The following is a 21,006-nucleotide window of genomic DNA, read 5'->3' on the forward strand; positions in this document are numbered from 1 at the left end:
AGTATGATGGTAATTATGCTATGGACAATATGACTGAGAGTGTATTTTTATGGGTGGTTGGTTGGCACGTTGGTAACATATTTGCCTTTAAACTTTGGCAGCCATATTAGATTACCAAATTATAGTTTGTATATACAAATCCTTCAAGCTGGACTTAAACATTATACAATATTGATGAACAACTATTTTAATAATAATATGACTATCTGAGGCGCATCTATAATTTCTAGACATATTTTTCCTATATTTTTTGTTTCATTTGCTTCCATGTTCATAAAAATGAATGCCCTGCTGTGGATAAAATTCTTCGTAAGACATATGGCAAATTGTTTTCCAAACAGAAAAGGTTTCAAGAAGAATTACATACAAATCATGAGTGCCAAAAGATTTTATTTCCTTACAAATCTGTCTGACAATTTTCTGAGGAATTTCATAGAATTTTAAATTGATGTTAAGTAAACATATAAACAGGCCATGCACAAGTTATCGCCATCTGTTGGCAGCACTAGTCTCTAGGTAGCAGTCTCTAAAACAACCCATATCTAACACATAAACAGTTTATTGCTTGGCACAGTTTACACAAAATTGTCAAGTTAAGAACATAAAAGAAAAGAGCTGAAAATATTTTTTTTTTTTTGAGTGAAAGCTTAGGATTACAAACAAACAGAAATGCCATATGTTTTTTTGGGCGACGTGAGAATTTCTAGGTTCCATACAATTGTACTTGCAAGAGCGACAAATGTTTTACTGCTGTAGGGTTTAATGACATTTTTATCTGTGACAATTCATTGTTTTGTTGAACTAAATCTTGATAAAATGATGGCATGTTTCAAATGTTTACTTGAAATGCACATAAGTAGTGCAATCTTACCTAGAATCTTGCTTCAGTAGACTGACAAGGGATTTAAAGCTGTAAACTTTAAAAACATTTTTTTTTTTTTTTTTTTTTTAAATTTCCATTATTTCCAATGAAAAATATCTACAATGTTAAGACCTCACTGATATTTTTGAATATGAAGGAAAATTAAATTAGAATTTAATAAAACATATCTAAGAAAAACTTAAGATTCTTTATTTTGCATACCCATATCTTTCTTTAATTATTGTAGAAATATCATAATAAAGCTCATCTAAAAACATTTGGACATTGGGTTTCCTAGTCTAAAGAAGAAGAATTAATTCAATTAGGTCTGAAGGATCAATCTATATTACAAGTGATGAACCAGTATTGCCCACCAGCATCAGTCCAGTCTATGCTAATCCTTGACTAGCTGTAAGATAGAGGGTTTCCAATCATACAAGGGCAGGAAGGTTACTGGAACAACGAAACACCTGAGGGACTATGGCAATCAGGGCACTAGCCATTCACTCCTCACCAGATTAAGCTGTAATTCAGCCAAGGTGACGAGGTGACTTACAAAAGTCACACACGACATTGGTAAGTCATCTTGAAATGAATCTCAGTAACAGTAGATTTGCTGGATATTCTATCAGAACTTACACAAATACTAATCAATCTTAAATGTAGGTATCTATAAATAGATATTTATACTGTTTACATAATACACCAAAATCAAAATGGCTTTCAAATGACCATCTAGGACCAGCTCCACATTAAAGCTCATGATGAATCACTAACTGATCAGCTGAAAGAATGGACGTTAAGCCCATTAAATAAATAGATAAATCACAAACAAATCCAGAAAAAGTCTAAGCCGATTTCTGTATACATACAAGGTTGACAAATGTTGGGCCATTTGATAAAGGAATAATTACTCATTAATTTAGGACTTAATCAAATGTGAATTAATGTGTTATTTTGTTGCTGAAATAGGAACAAGGTTATTTTTATTATCTTGGAAAATACAGTCACCATAATTACTAACATACAAGTTAGTGATTAGATTATTGATAAGGTCAACTGAAAATTATACAAAGTATGAGAACTAGAAACGATGGACATATATATATTGCTAGATCAGGGACCAGGACAGCCGACATCTTGTGATAAAGCACCATGGGTAAATGTATTGTTGGGCCTGCCACTCCATGGTCAGTAAAGGATAATGGGTAAATGGCCCTACTTCATTAAAACCTATCATCACATACTGATGTGATATAGCAAGTCATAAAACATGGACTGGCCCCATTGGTCTTGTGTCTTTGTCAGACCTGGACCTGGGAACCAGACAAAGGAACAGACCAATAATCTCAAGGCCACAGCTTAACATCCAACACCCAAGAGACCTCAGCATAGAAAATAACGTGCATGGAGATAGCCAGTGGCCAGCTCAAACTTGATCACAAACATTTCATTTTGTACGCTACTGGTCATTTTAAGCAGATATATCCATAGAAATCTCTAATGTTGAAATTTTATTGGACTGAAGTCAAAACACCTTAACCATACTTGACTGAAAACTTCTCCAAAGTATCCGAGGCAAACGAAACTTAGATACATTATTAGTGACAAGTAACGATGGCCATCAGTGAATGGATTACGCCCAACTGTGATAGCCTTTGCTACAATGTGATAACCTACAGTCAGGATGCCCTTTGCAATAAATATCAGCCTTTATTTTTTCTAATACTGTCAAAATTGGTGGTCTAACTGTGAAGAAGGGTGGTAGATTGGAAGGGACAGGCGATTCCTGTAGTGAAGTCTGCTGGGGATTCGGTGTGGAGGGTTACATGATATGGAGGTAATCAATCTGTCACAGCCAGTAAGTGTTATACTCGACAATCAATCTGCCCCTCGATGATACTGTTGATAATCCAACATCATCAGAGGATTGTTTTATAAATTACATTACAGCCAACTAAACACAGTATATTGACAAGCACTTTGGAGCAACAGATGTATTTGAATTTCGATGGTCCTGATCTAGCTGAACCAAGCCCTGCCATGGACACATTGTGTTGGGGTATAGCTTGCAGCGACCTATGAAGGCAATGAAACATCAGACATGGTCATAACATACAGCATTTGATAAATAAACAGATGGTTTGCATGGTCAGGCATCGGTCAAGTTTTCTAAGAAATGTGAACTGACAAGCACCAAACGGCCACTGACATCAATGATATTGGCTCATATCTGTAGTAAGGCAATGACTTCACTGTCTTGTAAGGGTCAGAATCTACATCATCTACAAGAAAGTCACAAAAAAACTCCCTGTAGTCTGATCCATCCTTAGAATCCTATTTGTGGTTTAGTAATGTTCTATCTGTTGGTTTCCTTGGTCACATTACCCTACCTACCCAAAGGTTATAATACTGTCTAGACTAGGTATTGCCTTTAACATGCAAAGTACATAACACCCATTATAAAGGCTGTGAGAGGTCTTCTCTCATTGGCTCATTTTTCTGAGAGTGCTCCTCTTTCATTGGCTAGCATTTTTGTGTAACCTTATTGGCTAGCATGCTGAGAAAAATTGCAATCTTATTGGCTACAAGTTGTCCAATAACTGTTTTCACATTCACTAAGGCTTGTGTGAGAACTAATATCTGTCACAAAATTGTGTCATTTCTGTTAAATCTCATTTATTTGGTCTTTTCTGTTGTAATTTTACAACAATAGAGCATTCCAGTGCAAATAATTACATTTCTGGTATACATATGTGAAATTAAAACTTTGATGTAGAAATCAATTTCATTTACAGGGACAACATTATTTTGACATGACACAAGTAATGACTGTATTCCCATGAAATGGCATTTGTGTCCCACAGAAGAAATATAATTCTACATGTCTTATTGCAGCTTAGGAAGATAGAGGCACATAAAGGGTTTACCCACAACATGTCCATATATAACACCAGTCAGCATTTCCCTATGGCTACCCCCACACTAAACTCTTTGTTTCCAATCAGCTTACCTGTTCTAACTTTGCCTACAATTACACTTCTATGAAGTTCTCTGAAACTGACTGATTACTAACCTAACCAATTACTGCTGAAAGACGAGTACTGTAAGCTGCAACCGAAACTTTACAGTCGAGTTGTCTAGCAACATGGTTTGGTCCTTGTCTCCGACTTCCACAGAACTAAGCTTTTTTCATTAGACAAAAAAAAAGGCGGAGACAATATTCCCAAGGATTCCAGCCTATTATCATGTCGAAATTTATTTTTTTCCAAATGCAATTGGAGCTCCTCAGGAGAATTCCACATCTTTGCAGGCTCCAGGCATCAAATGTCCGGACAGTTCTCTCAATTATTCATCTACATGAGTCTCCTTCAGAAAGGCCATAAAGAAAAGGCTGTAGAAGATTCAACCAACCATGAGAAACAGCCTCCACATTCATCTCAGTTCACCAAGTGCATTTACAACCAGAAACAAGCAAATGATGGTCAAGATATCTGTAAACCAACAGATACGAACAATCTCCTTTCAAACAATCTCACCTTGTGTCAAAATATTTGATAGAGATAAATTATTTCTGCTCCTAAATATCACTATCTTTGAAAGACACTTGTAAGTGACGATAATTCTAGACTAAAATTCTGACAAAAAGGAACTTCATACAGACGTAACATGCGAAATCCATTTAACGTCATTTGAAAAATCTCTTGAAAGGAGCTACACTAGAAAAGTAAAAAAGTCAAAACTTCAATACAGTTTAGAATTTTAATTATCAATTTTATGCCAAAAAGTGATTTTATATAACGACTTTTCTCCTGAATTTTTGAAATGTGAGCACAGGGTAACACCTGTTTTAGTGACGATTTTATCTTATCGTTTGTTACGTCGTTCAAATGCAGCAAATTATCATATCCACAGCAAATAACTAGCACATTTTGTAGTGCTACATCGGCACCTGAGTATGTAGAGAGTAGTTTATACCTGTAGACTGAAGAGTTTTCCAGACAGCCCACAGCAGTCTGGTGCTCTACTGGGTCTTATCTACAGGGTAAGATCTGTCAGATCACAGGCCCCTGATTTCCCAAGAGTCACATTATCAGACCCATACTCCATAAATATAATCCAAAATAATGAATTCACACCTTACAGGATAATCACAAATACATGCAGGTATACAACAGCTATCCACTGCAGAATCTTTCATATAATGTTCTCAGGTTTTTCCCCCCCCATGAAAAAACATTGTTATCGTTCATGTCAACTGGTGTAATATGCCTTTAGATAGTAAAACCTAGCAGTTTTGTAAGGTGCTGAAAAAAATATTGACATCCTTGTAACATATCAAATCAAGGCTGCTTCATATGGTATTTAGAACAACTGTGATTTTTTTCTATCACCACAACTGTATATACCATTGATATTCAACAAGTTTTTATTTAAATTCCAGACAATATAGATTGTTTTGAACAGCATATATTTCCTCAATAACCTTTGAACATGAAATATGACATTTTAGAATATCACGCCAATGAAATGTGAGAAATTATTATCAAAAAAAAAAAAAAAAAAATTAGACACAATTGATAATTGTATTGAAAGCTTGTGAATAATGAGTGATATTCTCATGGAAAGTATTAACTAAAGCACCATATTTTCCTTTTGTACATGATGACAATGATATCATGATTCAATGTCTTTGTAATTATGGAAACATGGAAAATCTGAACAAAGAAACTGAACATACACTGTACATTTGTATAAGTTGACAAACCCTGAGAGTATACCAGATCTATAGGCAGCGGAGATTTCCCCAGTGACAGAGTGTAAATTTGTGATCAATTTGTTCCTTGCTTTTATGGAGATTAGGATCAAGTTTCTACAAGAAAACTGTTATCACAACCCACTCTTTTCCCCCTCCCCATGAAGAAAAACTGTAACATGTACACGCTCTGGTTTTCATCCCTCCACACTTCTCACAGGAAACTCGTATCACATTATGTGTGCTGTAAATATTGATATGTACATGAATTTTCTCACCAATCTTTGAACAGATTGAAAATATGTTTGCAAACTATATGCAAGTTAGACATGAAATGTGATTGACAATTATCAAAACAACCTTCTAATGTCTTTGCAATACTGGTATATCTTTGTTAGACCAGGAGGCAGGATGTTCGTAAAATCCCAGGATGGGAAAAACTTAAAGGCCACTGGTTTATATAAACCTGCAACTTGTATTCATTAACAGAGAGTCAAGACGACGAGCATAACGTTTGGCTTTTTGCTAAAATGATATGTACCATCTGGCGTGGTTACCTAAATGCTTTCTTTGTGTATTTCACTGGATGTTTGTGTTAAAAACATCAGCCAATTTAGTACAAATTTCATGAATGAAGACTAAATTATGATGAAATTTTATGAATTGAGGTTACATCCTTTCCCACAAATACTTCCAGCTCTGGGAATGTTGATTCCCTAGGTTGTAGATGCCAATGGAGTTTCCATCTGAATGATCACAATTTACACAGAAACTTCCCTTGTTGAACATAATTGTCAATTACTGATTCTGACTTATGATTTATATTTCCATTTTTCTGGTACTCTTGACATTTAATAATTTTCTACAAAGGTTGCCATCTTCTGAAATATTTTTCATGTGCCCTGAGTTACACTGTATACACATTGTGATAAGACATCTAGTTTCCACCAAGACAAAGAGAGCAAAAAGCCAGCCAATAACATAATTGGTTAATTGCTAATTAATTAAGCACAAAATGACTATTTTCTCCATCAAGCTGAAGTAGTTTAAGACGAGAGCACTCGTAAATTCCTTGAGATTCTCCCACCCCATGGATGGTTTGCTGTCTGTAGAAATTAGCTTGTACCAAAACAAATACAGCAATACTTCACAAGACAGAAACACGAACAATCTTTTACCAGCTGCTTGTAGATAACAATAATCTACTCCAAAACAAATTATCTTTATTTTCTTTAACACTACAAGTCCACCTTGCTCTTGAGATGGACAACTTTGGAAGGAGAGACAGGTCCTAGTAATCACTATGGAATGAGACCTTTCAAGTTGGTCTGACAGATTGCTAATTCATTACCTTCATTTACTGGCAATGCAAAAAACATAAGTTCTACCATGACTACTAGAGAGAGACCATACACACAGGTAGAGTTATGCAAACTCTGAGATATGTAACAGGTTAGTCTGTAAATACAGATTTGCACTACCTTGGTTGTGATGGTAATTACAGAAGATGAAAACAAATCACAGATCTGTCATATCATACATGATGTTATTTTGTATAGGAAAGCATTGTGTGTATATTCTGCAAATATTTCTTTTTGAGGAACTTAAACTGCTCTCTTGTCATGTGGTACCAATGATTTTATGGCTACCTTTCCCATGTGTCATTTATTTCCTGTGAATCTTTCAATGGTATAACCACACAATTCTTATTTATCAGATTTAACATCAATTTATTTCACAAAGTTCAAATCAATATTGTACTATCTCTTCCTAGGAAATCTTCTGAAAGGAGATATACACAGAAAAGGCATCATTCATCCTTAACCAAAACCTACACCTGGAATTTTTAGCTGGCTGTATGGGGCATTAATTGACAAATATTGAAGATTTCATCCCAAATTTCAGTAGAAAAAAGTGATTTAGATGATACAGCTTTTCCGTTTCAGGATTCTTCCTGGGTAGCATAAACAAGAAAGCTGAAGCCAGAAAGTACAATAAAAGCGAGACCATCAGAGCTGAGTGTACCGTCAATGATTGTGATATGGTTGAAGTTTGATTGAATTAGAGACAATACAACCAAGTTTATCTCTGACAAAGTACATACATTGAGTAAGTAACATCCTTTTTCACAAAAAATCCCACACTTATCTTCTTCGTCCACTTTAAATGACTTAAATTAGATTAAATCAGACGATACGCCATAAGACAAAATGATCATTGCAAACCCATGAGTTTGAGTCAAAGTTACAAGCTAAAATTTGAAGAAATTTCTGTATTGATCTATATTTGTCTTTGAGTTTGAGAAAGTTTGAAGCAAATTTAAACATCTAAAATTCTGACCTCTCCAAATCATTGCAAATGTCTTTGTGCGCTGATTGTATCCCATTTCACTTTTGTAGCCACAGATTTATATGAACACTGTTTGAAAACATTTGTTCTGATATCAACAAAACAACAAAGAAAGAAGTTCCCACCATTTTCTTATAGCTGCAATCAAACAGCCAATCACAGCCACTGTTGCAAACAAAAAACCAACAAGCTTTTCAATTAATTCTCTGGGGGTCAGAAGGTTACACACAGAACAGTCATGGTCTAGTGAGCGTGGCAGCAGTGATGCCAAAACCAGAGTTATTTTGGGCAGAAGAAGCAAACACCATGTGTAAACTCTCTAGATTGGTGTTCCTATCTCCTCAAGACCCCCTGGGTACTCAGTATAGGTAGTAACCCCCTTATCTAGGGACAGGAGGGGAGATTATCACCCGCTAGGGAATCCCCTTCTGGCAGAAAATTTTTTTTCCATCAGTGTCACTCCAGGGGAGTGCATGGACTGTGAAATATCTGCAAATGCTATCAAACTTAAAATACCATGTGAAAATCATCTACAGGGGTCTGTCAACATATGTCAAAATTTTTGGTAGTGTTATATATTGTTTGTCCACTGAAATGTTGTCTTACATTTATGCTGTAGAGAAAACAATCTACTTTAGCTGAAATCTTTATGCCCCTGGGGAATGGGCAATCATTAAAATCCATGCAAAAAATTCTTTGTTATATTTTTAAAGTAGACACAATATTATTGTTGTTTTCTACATTTAGATATTGATGGGAATTATTTTCTTTTTTTAAACATCGATGGAAATCATTCAACTCAATAAACTCACTGTTTCAATAAAGAATATGCTGGAAGGTCAGATTTTGTGTAACCATGGCAACCCAAACTATCTCATTGCCATAGCAACATGCATTTAAATCATCAATTAAATACAGATGAAAAAGCACCCATGTGGTGGTATGGTGATGTTACAATGATAGATGATGTTGTTTGGTTTATACTAAACGTACATCCTACCCTTTAGTACTCTAACCAGCCCAATCCTTGCTAATTACTGTTTTCATCATCGGATTAAAGTGGGCAAACATGACATGAATTTCTAATCAACTGTATCCAATCACTAGGTCTAGCTGGCCTGTATCACTGTTTACTGTGTGTTTGTGGTGACTGATGAACTTTACATGGGTTCTAAGCTCAGAGATTTCTCAATATTTAAGGAGTTGGCTTGTCAAAAGACATTGTATGGGGTAGGACATTTTGACCTTCATCTATAACACAAATATTACATGGCTCATCCACCAAGAACAAACTTGTTTTACAAATAGTGAGATATTTTGTAAAGATATACAATTCATGTGAGTTGACCATTCCTTTAACGGTCAACACTTTTGTCTTAATATGTGTGAATCTTCCACACCATAAGCCTTAAACATAGCTTTTAAACTGAATCACGCCTACCCTGTGGGGATCCAGTCCTTCTGACATCCAGTGTTGTACATGGTACACATCAGCAACATGTTTGTACAAATTGAATTAAAAATCATTCTGTTTTTACAATCCTGTTAAGCAAACAGAGTGCCATAGTGGAACCTATTTGGTCTAGTCACTCTGTAAACACACACTAACAGATGGAATCAGGCATATGTGAAAAAAACATGTTTCCTAAAAGTTGGATTAGGACTCGATGAAAGCCTGAATATATAGACAGATCTTCCTACATGAAATGGACAGCTTTGATATCAACATAAAACCTATATATCACTTTATTGCCTTGATGACATGTTATAAATGCTGATTTCATGGAAAAACAAGAAGTGTAACACATATATTGGATAAAAAAAGCCCTATACACCAAATCATTACACTACATTCAGGATATTACATTCTATCAACAGTCACATAATGAAATCAAAATTTACTAATTAACATAAATTATTCAGCAAAGTCTACCAATCAAGAGCTGCATTACCCAAAAATACATCAACCAGTCAAAATCCTTTATTGACACGGATACACGACAATGATAATTTGTTTCCGTGTAACTTTCATGGCTGTAGGCTAGAAATATAATCACCTTCATGAAACATTTATTGTCACCAAGGCAATATTATGTTCAACAAAATGGTAATTGAAAACAAATTCCTAATAAATCTGTTTGCATTATGGATAAAAAAAATCATAGAAAAAAAAAAAATTCTCCTGAAATTGTTCATCCAAATTCCAGGCTTATGCGATGATCATTCAACCCCATTGTGATTACAATTGCTGATACACATTCAATCCTGAACAAATTAATGATTTTTCTGAAAAGGATGTCTTTCTGGCATGTTCAGCCATATTTTCCATCTCATTCAGAAGCTATATGGGATATATAAACTAGAACAACTATAATACAGGCTTCAGTTTCATCACATTCCTCCCCTATACACTGTTTAAATGATGAGATATTCAAAATCTTCATGTTTTTATAACATTTTTCTTTTCGATACCACAATAAGGACAAACATATCTGATTTTGAGAAAAGAATAGTGTTTTACTCTGTAATAAGGGATTTATCACTACTTTAAAAATCATGCTAACAATTTCAGTATGTGTGATGATCACATAAACACAATAAGTGGATGGAAATGTCTTTGTGTAGATTGTTATAGCTGAAAACCGACAGCATTATACACACCCAATAGTTCTAAAGATTTCTGATTAGTGAACATTTCCGTTGTTACACCTGAGCAATTTTATAAATACTACTTTTACACCTGATGGAACATACCATCAATCAATACTTCGGAATAGTTTTTATCTTCCAATGTCAAAACATTGATTTTTCTGACACAGAATTGTTACCGCTCTCCTTGTCAGAGACCATATTGAAATGACTGATCGCTATTGACTGATTGACTGTACAACCCGTATTGTACAGGTGTTTTTTTAAGCAATCAGGTGGAACTGATTGTGGTGAGGCATCAAGTACATTACTTTCCAGATAGTAATGGTAAATTGCCTGATTCTGCTACAGCCATATATGTGAAGCTTCAAAGCATCAAAATTTAACTGGAGACAAGATCCATCTGCAAAGATACAAAATGGCATCTTTCCTATCCTAGAACAAGCCCAGGGCCAAGACATAACTTCTTACTCTAAGTCAGCAGGTGGGCTTATCATTGGACCAACAGCATTGGTTTACGGTTTAACTAAACAGCAATATGTATTGCGTATATTACCAAGCATGGGATTATTGCCAAATAAAAAAATTCCTTATGCATTAAAATTCTCTGCCATGAAATACTCTTCTATTTAGATAGTCACTGATGATGGGGAAAAGATGAAAATGTAGATATTCTTTCATCAACTGCAGCAAGCAGGAGATGTTGATAGCTGCATGACAGCAAGATACATATGTCTGCAGGCTCTATGTAGCTAGTGGAGGTATACGGCACATGTTTGTCATCTATACTCATAATCACCCCCAAAGGATTCAGATAGAAATGGTTTATATACTGTTATTCAAAACCTGATCTGATTAAGGTGTTGATGTAGTAATAATGATTAAGTCGTCCACTTATCACCAACCCTAATGGGTCAGCAGTGTGTATGATCTGTGGCTGGAATCACTTACCTCTGTTGGTCATTGTGTAAGTAACGTTTGGCTGGAGTCTGTGATTGGACACTGGTTAGTATGTAAACAGTACACTAATTCTAAGAAAATACCAAACTTTGTAAACAGGAAATACATCCAATAGCAGGACGATCAAGATAAGCATTTTCCAAAGTTATAAGGCCACTGGGAGTAGAATATTTGTAAAAGTGATGGCCCCTATTGGGCTATATGAATGACTAGAATTGACAGGCTAACTGCTGGGAGGTGATACTTGGTGAATATATTGATCATTATCTGTACTCTGTTGAGGGTGAGGCGATGAAGTGTGAAAATCGCAAAAGTAATAGTTGATGAGAGCCTGCATTTTGTGACCATTGTTGGGAGTTTGCATTTTATGACTATTGTTGGGAGCTTGCATTTTGTGACCATTGTTGGGAGCCTGTGTTTGGTGACCATTGTTGGGAGCTTGCATTTTATGACTATTGTTGGGAGCCTGTGTTTGGTGACCACAGTTGGGAGCCTGTGTTTGGTGACCATTGTTTAAAGCCTGTATTTGGTGACCACTGTTCAAAGCCTGTGTTTGGTGACCACAGTTGGGAGCCTGTGTTTGGTGACCATTGTTTAAATCCTGTGTTTGGTGACCAATGTTGGGAGCCTGTGTTTGGTGACCATTGTTTAAATCCTGTGTTTGGTGACCAATGTTGGGAGCTTGTGTTTGGTGACCATTGTTGGGAGCCTGTGTTTGGTGACCACTGTTGGGAGCCTGTGTTTGGTGACCATTGTTTAAAGTCTGTGTTTGGTGACCACATTGGGAGCCTTTGTTTGGTGACCAATGTTGGGAGCCTGAGTTTGGTGACCACTGTTGGGAGCCTTTGTTTGGTGACCATTGTCCAAAGCCTGTGTTTGGTGACCACTGTTGGGAGCCTGTGTTTGGTGACCACTGTTGGGAGCCTGTGTTTGGTGACCACTGTTGGGAGCCTGTGTTTGGTGACCACTGTTGGGAGCCTGTGTTTGGTGACCACTGTTGAGAGCCTGTGTTTGGTGACCACTGTTGAGAGCCTGTGTTTGGTGACCACTGTTGGGAGCCTGTGTTTAGTGACCACTGTTGGAAGCCTGTGTCTGGTGACTATTTTTATAGCCTGTGTTTGGTTACTGTGAGGCATGGAGATAGTGAAGCTTTTGTAGCACTGTTTAGAGCATGCTTTGGTAATCATTGCTGACTTAAATTTACAAGAGGAAAATCAGAAATGATCTATCAAAATTTATTCCTTAACTTCCAAATCAAACATTTCTTGTTCGGTACAACAGTATATTCATTAAGATATGATTATAATTGAAGAAAATATCCCCCCAACAGCATATGGTGTCATTCACAATCTGAAATTGATTATGATAAAGTTGGTAGGAGAAAAGGCGATAATTCAAATGAGTGAGGTTTGTCTGGCTGTCATTTTAATTCAAGTTTCATCCATCAAAGTTAGAAATCCAATATCTTACCTCTTCTTGTTTTATAAATCTGTATGACCTCTCCAGTTAGGTTCCCTGTCTTATCTGTCACCATTTCAACTATCACTTTTCACTAATCTTTTCCAACCCTATCATTACCTAATACCCATTCTGTCCAATCTTCTTATGAAAGATACAGATTTTCTATGCATTGCATGCAACGACAAGTTCAGAACCAACTTTTTTAAACTTCTGACCTAGCATTATTTTTTTTATTTAGGTCTACATATTAAGATTAAATGATTTCACCTTGCAATATCGTTAAATTTTCACTTTGAACTGTGAAAAAATTGAAAATCTTTAATTACCGTCAGCATATTTGTAGAAATTGATCATATCAAAACTCCTACTTTATCAAATTATGATAAAATCCAAATAATTTGAATGAAATTTAGATGATGGAGACTCACTTCATCAAATGTAATACAACATGTTTCCATGGGACTTCAAATTGAAATAAGCACTACAAAAATGATTGAATTAGTTCATTTAAATTTATTCCTGTGAAGCAACCTAATTACTTTAATTATGCATGTGTTGTGCTTTGTTCCAAGGTTGTGTAACGCATGGCCAGTGAGCACTACCACGTTGGCAATTACCCTGGCTGCTAAATTTTCAAAACATGAGGCTCTTTTGTTCTTAGTGTTCAAAATGAAGTTTTAAAACTGTCAGAGAATTCACTGTTTATGACACTAATCAACAGTAGGCGACAGCAATTTAAACTTTTCACTAAGACATACAAGGATTAGAAATTAACACAAGGCTTTAATTGATGCATGTGAAATATGATAAGGATAATCATGATACATTAAGGTTAGTGTTCATGTGTCTCACCTTTCTGGGTTGAAACTAGTATGTTTTCACCTTTCTAGGTTGAAATTAATATGTCTCACCCTTCTGGGTTGAAACTAGTATGTTTTCACCTTTCTGGGTTGAAATTAGTATGTCTCACCCTTCTGGGTTGAAACTAGTATGTTTTCACCATTCTGAGTATTCTAACAATTCCAAACCTTTGACCAAATACAGGTCCCAGAGCACTTACCGGCATACAGAAACAATAGCCAGATCTTCCAGTTACAAACTGGAGAATGTGCCACAGAAAAAAACATGAGGAAAAAAGACAAACAGTATGGAGAATCTTTATAGTAAAAAGGCTGTTAAAGATTTACGGATGAGAAATCACAATCATCCCTTACCACATTTCACATACCTATTTATTTTCCAAAAGTTTGTATGATAAAATTTTAACTTACAATTTTCTTTCATAGATTTTAATTGACAAACAATATTTTTAACTGCTGAAAGTATTTTTCTGTCTGTTGTTTCAGATTATGGATAGAACAAGGCACAATTTGAACTAGTCAGTCACCATAGTTTCCCAACCATCACCATCAGAGCTCTGAGAAAATTCCAATAAAATTTGATGAGAAACGTAACAGTGAATGTCAGCAGAGGATAATGAAATCAAACTGTTGGAATACCATGGCAACAGAAATCAGCATCAAAAGCATGGGACAATTCTCACCAATTAACCAGAATTTCAGCCAACTTTGCTGCCACAAAATTGATCTTTTAAATCATTTTCTCAAAACTAAAAATAACTTGAATGAGATAGAAACAACATCAAAATAAAACAAAAACTGATATCTACAGTAAATGAAAAATAAAAAAGTCTTTTTAAAAATATCTGCCGCAAATAGTAGGAAGAATACTTTTTTATAAATATAAATGAATTTCAAGACGGAAAACATTAACATATTGAGGAGTGTATACTAGAAACTTCATTGCTGTACCTCAAAAACTCCAGAACACAACGATAATTTTATTTCATGTGTGTACATCCATTATTTTAAATGCATGCACTTATTTTGGTTTCATATAATGCTTTATTTAACCCTACCACCAGAACATGCCATCTTTTTTCTCATCAACATGAGTATCTTCATATCAAACTAAAACAAATTTACTTCAGAGATCAAAAATACTATCAAAATCTTGAATTCACCAAATTCATTTTGAAGATGCAAAATATGATGTAAAACAGTAGATAGAATAAGAGGCACTTTGGATTTGATCAGTAGATAAGTTGAGTGTTTGTTTCATTATAAAAGCATTAGTATCTTAAACTGATATCAAAAAAACAGATTAAAACAAAGGCCAGGATGCTGATGAAATCTGTATCTTAAACGAATCTCTTATCCTTTATCATTAGGTGTAGAACAGAGAACTAGAGATAACCATCTGTATTTGAAAACTGAGCTGGTGAGCTGGAGCTGGTCGCCATGGTAAACCCCAACCAGATTAGAAAGTATATATTAATCACAGAGTATATTCCTTATAAACATTGAGTCAGTGACCTATTTGACATCCAACCTGCAGAGATCTTGTGTAAAATCTACTCCTCCTGTTAAAACTGTTCCACTGTCTTTAATTTACAGAAAGATCTACTCCAAAGATCAAATGAATGATATGCTATGTTATTTTGATTATGAAAAGCCATCACACACCACTTGAAAAAATATCCACTCTTTTTTATGTGTTCTTGAATGTTTTCCTTCACAAAATGTGAGAACAGGTGCTTGAGATTTTAAAGAATATCTTATTTCATACAGATAGAATCAGATGTTTCTTCCTAAATCTGCCCTGAACCATTTTTTCCTGTTTCTTTTGAAAACTTTCAACTCAAGAACCATATTATAATACCATCTTATCTTGGCTGTCCAGAACTTGGACTTGCTTACTCCCAAACCTGAAAACACTTCAGTTTAAAACAATGGCCATACATCATGTCCATATTCTGCAGGAACAACTTCCTGTGTAAATTCTAGTCACAGACTGTGTCTCTTTCATAACAACAGGATGTTTGGGACATAAAATGGAACAGATTGCTAATGCCAGACATCCAACACTCAAGAAAATTAGAACTGATGAACTTGTCAAAGTTCCTGGTATATCCTCCAACTAGCAATACTTACATAGACTTACCGTATTTAACCCATTATTAGCCCATATTACTAGCACAACAATCTGGTCAGTTTTGGTAAACACCAGTACAATCAAGGAAGTTTTTGAGTCTATCTTAGCAAATCTAGTTCTCCAGCAATGACAGAACATTATACAAGAACTATTTTCCAGCCACCCTGAATGAAAAAATTATACCCTATCTGTTAGGAACGTTTTTGAACCAGTCAAAAACAGTCCTATTAAGTCCCCGTCCAACTTAAGATGTTGATAGTGCCCAAGGTGCGGAACAGGTTGAAAACAATTTCTAGACAAATCAAGCCTTTAACATGTTGTAACAATTTTATAAATCCCCCAGAAGACAAATAATATTATACAGAAAGACAATGGAAGTATGATTAATGCTGACAGACAAAGACATTGTACTTTTTGTGGTAAGCTATATCCTTCCATAATTGTTTTTCCAAATATACTGACTCCAATAAAAAAGGGAAAAAATTCTTAAGGCAATATACTTAGATAATTTTATGCTTGTATATAGATTCTTCAGCAATCCTTTACTTTAAAAGTATGTCATATTGTTATGTACACCTTTGATTAAAGTACAATCTTACACCTCAGGAAAAAAAACCCCAAGAAATAAACAAAACAGCTATTTTAGTATAATATCCTACCAACCATAATATGGACATGTTTTACTATTGGTGTGAAAATTGGAGACAAAGGTAATTCATTTCAGCCAAAACATCACTCCAAAGTGCCAAGGTATACTTATCAACTACCTCACAAATTGCTACATAATAACTGCTCTTCTTGACACAGCATGAAACATAGGCCGCCTGCTGGGAGACAGGAATTGTGTTATAGACGGTCAAAAATATTGTCTTTGACATTTGCAAGGAATTATTCAACAATGGTTTGACATTAAGGGTCGCAGGTTGGCAGATAAATAATATTTGCAAGGAAAGCATTGGAGCTTCTCAGTACTTTTGTGTACATTGAGCCACAAATCAAGTTAATATTTTTTGCAGTAGGAAAACCCTACATTGCTGGTCAGATTTATGTCTTTAAGCACCTTTGTATGTGATGTATATTGCCATATAGTATCTTGGCACTTCAAAATACCACCTTAGTTTCTGTTGAACAAATTGAATATAGAGAGCTGATCTCCAGGGTTCGTGACATACAGGGGGCTTGTCTAAATAAATACATTTGCTATGTATTGCCCTTCTAAAGTCACTCATTAGTTGATCACGATATGAAATTTTTTGATTAATAATCATGACATCATCAGAATTGTCATAATCATACAATTAAATCTGAAAAAAATTGTCAGTAAAGTGTTTGGTTGTTATGACCTCAGTTAAACTTTACACTAATTTATAAAACTGATGTGTGTCATCATATGTAAACTTCAAAGTCCTCGGCTAATGATTAGTCAGTCCAAAGAATTTGAAAAGGAGGGGTAAGCAAGCTAATTCTAGACCTGAAGAAAAGCTATATATGTTTGAGGGGAATGAGGAGGGAGGAGAGGAAAAATTGGGGAAAGTGATGACCAACATACTTAGTGCTACATGTAGCAGAAGTATCCAAAGTGTTGTATAGTCGACAAATTAACCTGGCCAGGGTCCAAAGTACCCATAGCCACAACATGGGCCCTACTAATTAACAGCTAACGATTTACTCCCATGTGGACTGGACAAAGCCCTCCTCCCCCTCTCAACATATGTCCCCCCCACCTCCACCCTCTCCTGCAAGAAGCCCCTACCCCCATACAAACACTCAATAGCACTTTACTGCCAAACACTGTCAGATTTGTTTTACATACTTTCAGAATAATTACTACAATCATGATTTATCACAATATTTTATTTCATAAATTCATTTGAAGGCAAAGTTTCATACATAAAGTTTCATACTCATGTTGTATATTGTTGATATATACCAGCATTGCAATGTTTATTTCAAATTCCAAATAAACCTACTAGATTACCTCCTCCTTGTACTTAAGGGGATCAGGGCTCATATACTACATCTGGCCCCAGAGGGGGTCATGCTCTCTGGCCCTTATAACATTGCCCTTTATGACTAACAGACCCTAAGTACCTGACAATGACTGTACCTAAGTATATTTAGGGTGGATGAGTAAGAAACCTTCTAAGAGGTATCAATCCACTTAACAAGGACTGATTTTGATAGCAATTTAATAGAGAGATGGGAGTTATGGGGTAGGATTAGGGACAGAGTTGGGGATAGTGAGAACTAGGGGTGGCAGGGGAGGGGGGATGGAGGTGGAAGATAATAAAAAGACAAGGAAGCACTGTCCACTACAAGAGAGGAAGTTTGAAAGGAAAAAACAATTAATCTATGTGCTCCTGTCTGCTTCCTCATTAAGGAAAGATTGGGAGGGGGGTGTAAGAGGGGAGCTGGATGGGGGTGGGGAGGAAGGGACCATAAGCATGTGTTGAAAGTATTAAATGCTTGGTATGTTATTTTAACAAAGAGAGTTCTTATTAACTTCAGAATGTACATGTTTTTAGGATTATATGGAATCCTATGAACAATGAAGTTTCTCCTACTACTAGATAGAAACCCATTTCCCAAATGAAGACCGATTACACAAGGTTCTGATATCACCGCTGGGAATTCCTAGGGCTTCACAAGGCAAGACAAAGAATTCCAAAGCATTATATAATGAAAACCAACAGGTTCATCATGATAGGACTTCTTGAAAACACAGATGTTTGGATAGGAGTATAATAAAGCTAGAGGAGTCGTATATCTGTAGATATGTCATAATCTGTTGTGTGTAAATTACTTTTACATTAACTATCTTCTTTCTTCATCTCTTTGCCCTCCTTTTTTCCCCCTTTTTTTTTCTCTTTCTTCCCTTCACTCCTTTCCATTTTCTTCTGATGTTTCTTTTGTCTATCCTATTCCTTTGTTTTTACCCTTATATCTTTTTTCTCTCTCCCTTCTCCATTTCTCACTTCTTTCTTTTTTAGTCTTTAATGTGCTTTTCCTTTTATTTCTCTTCTTCTGTCTTCCATTTCACTTCTCCCTATCACACCTCTTTCTCCTATCTCCTTTCTTTGTCTCCCATAAATTATATATCTTTCATTTCTAGCTGTCATGCAATATAAAACTTCTCATTAGTATGTACAAATATCAATTCATTATATGTTACATCCATTAGGAAAAATCTTCTCAATTTACTGAAATTCCTAAATTTTAGAATGATTCCTTTTCAGTATACCTTATCAGCTATCAAAAATCTCTTGGGTTACATTCCTGTTTTCCAGTTTTCCTGTCATATTTTACTTTCAGTACTATTTGATACGACTGATGACAATTGCATGGGATGAAACACGATGACATGATTCTGAGCTTACTCTCCTTGGAGATTACCATGAATGGCACATATTTTTAATTTCGTATTATCGTCCTTGCGATCACAATAGGTCCCTGTGTAGCTGAAGTAATTACCATGTATTGTCGTGTGTTTTAATATTCGACCATGCATGCAATTCAACTACAACAGAGCATTTTCTCCTCTCTCAATGGGAAATAAACGTTATGGTGAAATCTAGGAAATATTGATTGTAAAATATTTCTGTGTCTATACATATACCTAACTACTAGATACGTTCAGTCGGAGAATGAGAGACCTTTTTACAGGGTATGACAAAACCCTGACATTTAACAAATTGCTTTTTTCTAATCATTAGGTCTGGATGTGAAAATGAGGGCATTTCATCTTGCAGTAGATAGTATCAATGTTGTGTGTGCTGACTTTGATCCTGCTAAACACACTATATTAATTAAAGACTAAGCATCACATTCTACCTGTCAAACTTTGTGATAAATTACAGGTATGCCATTACAAACAAGAGCTTAAAACAATCTCACCATTACTTTATTGACAAAAAATATTTTTAAACTTTTTTCTTTTTATTGGGGGAGGAAAACTGAGGGCTGAAGGTGAGAGGTATGTATGTAATGATATATCAATATTTTTTTTTAATGTTTGAAAAGATTGACAGTTAATGATCAATGTATTCCAAAACTATTAATCAGAAATACATGTATCTAGTCTGCAATGTTTCTATACCCACAGCGGATCAAATATTGATTGTTGATTCTTTTCATTAGTAGCAGCAAGCAGATTGGCTAAAATAATGCTTAACAGGGATATTTTCTCCCACGCTCAACAACTTTTCATGGTTTTACAGGTTGCAGTGAAAAATAAAAAAGGTGATTAGTTTTACAGTTAATACATCAACTTAATGAAATTGGTGTTCTCTTAAGTCCGCCTTCCTTTTTAACACAAGCAAATCATTCATATTCATCATTACTGTTAAAATTTAACAAAAAAGTTATATCGCTTAAAACCAAATTAAACATGGCTGCCATTGCAGGCGATTTGTTATTGAGAGGGGGAAAAAAAGGTATGGGTAGGGGGGGATACAGTTGCTGAAAAAACAACTTGAATGTTGTTTGTAATTTAGGAAGTCTTATATGTATAAATTTCAGAATATGAAAATTAAATTACAAACCCATTTCTCCTGTGATAACTTCCACGGGTATACTTCTGGGTGATATTCCGCCGTCTCCAAGAGAGGCGACTTGAAACACATAACGAGTTCCAGGTTGCAGGCGATCAATCACCTTTTCGTTCCTTCGGATTTTTGACAATTCAATGAATCCACCTACTTCGTCTTTAACTTTGTAATAAATAGTATAGGAACGAACCAGGCGACTGGGTCCATTAGTATTCCACTGTAAACGCACTGAGGTTTCAGTGACATTATTTGCCACTAAATTGGTTGGGGTTGGTGGGAAAGCAGCATTAGATTCATGCATAAAACTGGACAAAAAAAGCACAATTAATAAACGATGTGACCATACTGCTGTCATTTTGGCATGAAAATGATCCATTTCATGTATGGCAGAAATTCACACTATGATCTTACAGTTAAATGACTATCAG

General features: G+C 35.4%; 1 protein-coding gene across 2 annotated transcripts in view; it reads right to left on the reverse strand.

The window, feature by feature from the left end:
- The window catches only part of LOC132562655 (tyrosine-protein phosphatase Lar-like), a 68,647-nt gene extending 47,977 nt beyond the window's left edge, over window positions 1-20,670 (reverse strand). For both annotated transcript variants that reach the window (XM_060227410.1, XM_060227409.1), the window contains exon 1: window positions 20,573-20,670. In XM_060227410.1, coding sequence (XP_060083393.1) covers window positions 20,573-20,576 — 4 coding nt within the window. In that variant the 5' untranslated portion in view covers window positions 20,577-20,670. The remainder of the gene's footprint in view (window positions 1-20,572) is intronic.
- Between the last annotated feature and the right edge of the window lie 336 nt (window positions 20,671-21,006).

Source organism: Ylistrum balloti, unplaced genomic scaffold, assembly GCF_031769215.1.
Source record: "Ylistrum balloti isolate Yb309-2 unplaced genomic scaffold, AGI_CSIRO_Ybal_v1 Utg371472, whole genome shotgun sequence".
Taxonomy (NCBI): Eukaryota; Metazoa; Mollusca; class Bivalvia; order Pectinida; family Pectinidae; genus Ylistrum; species Ylistrum balloti.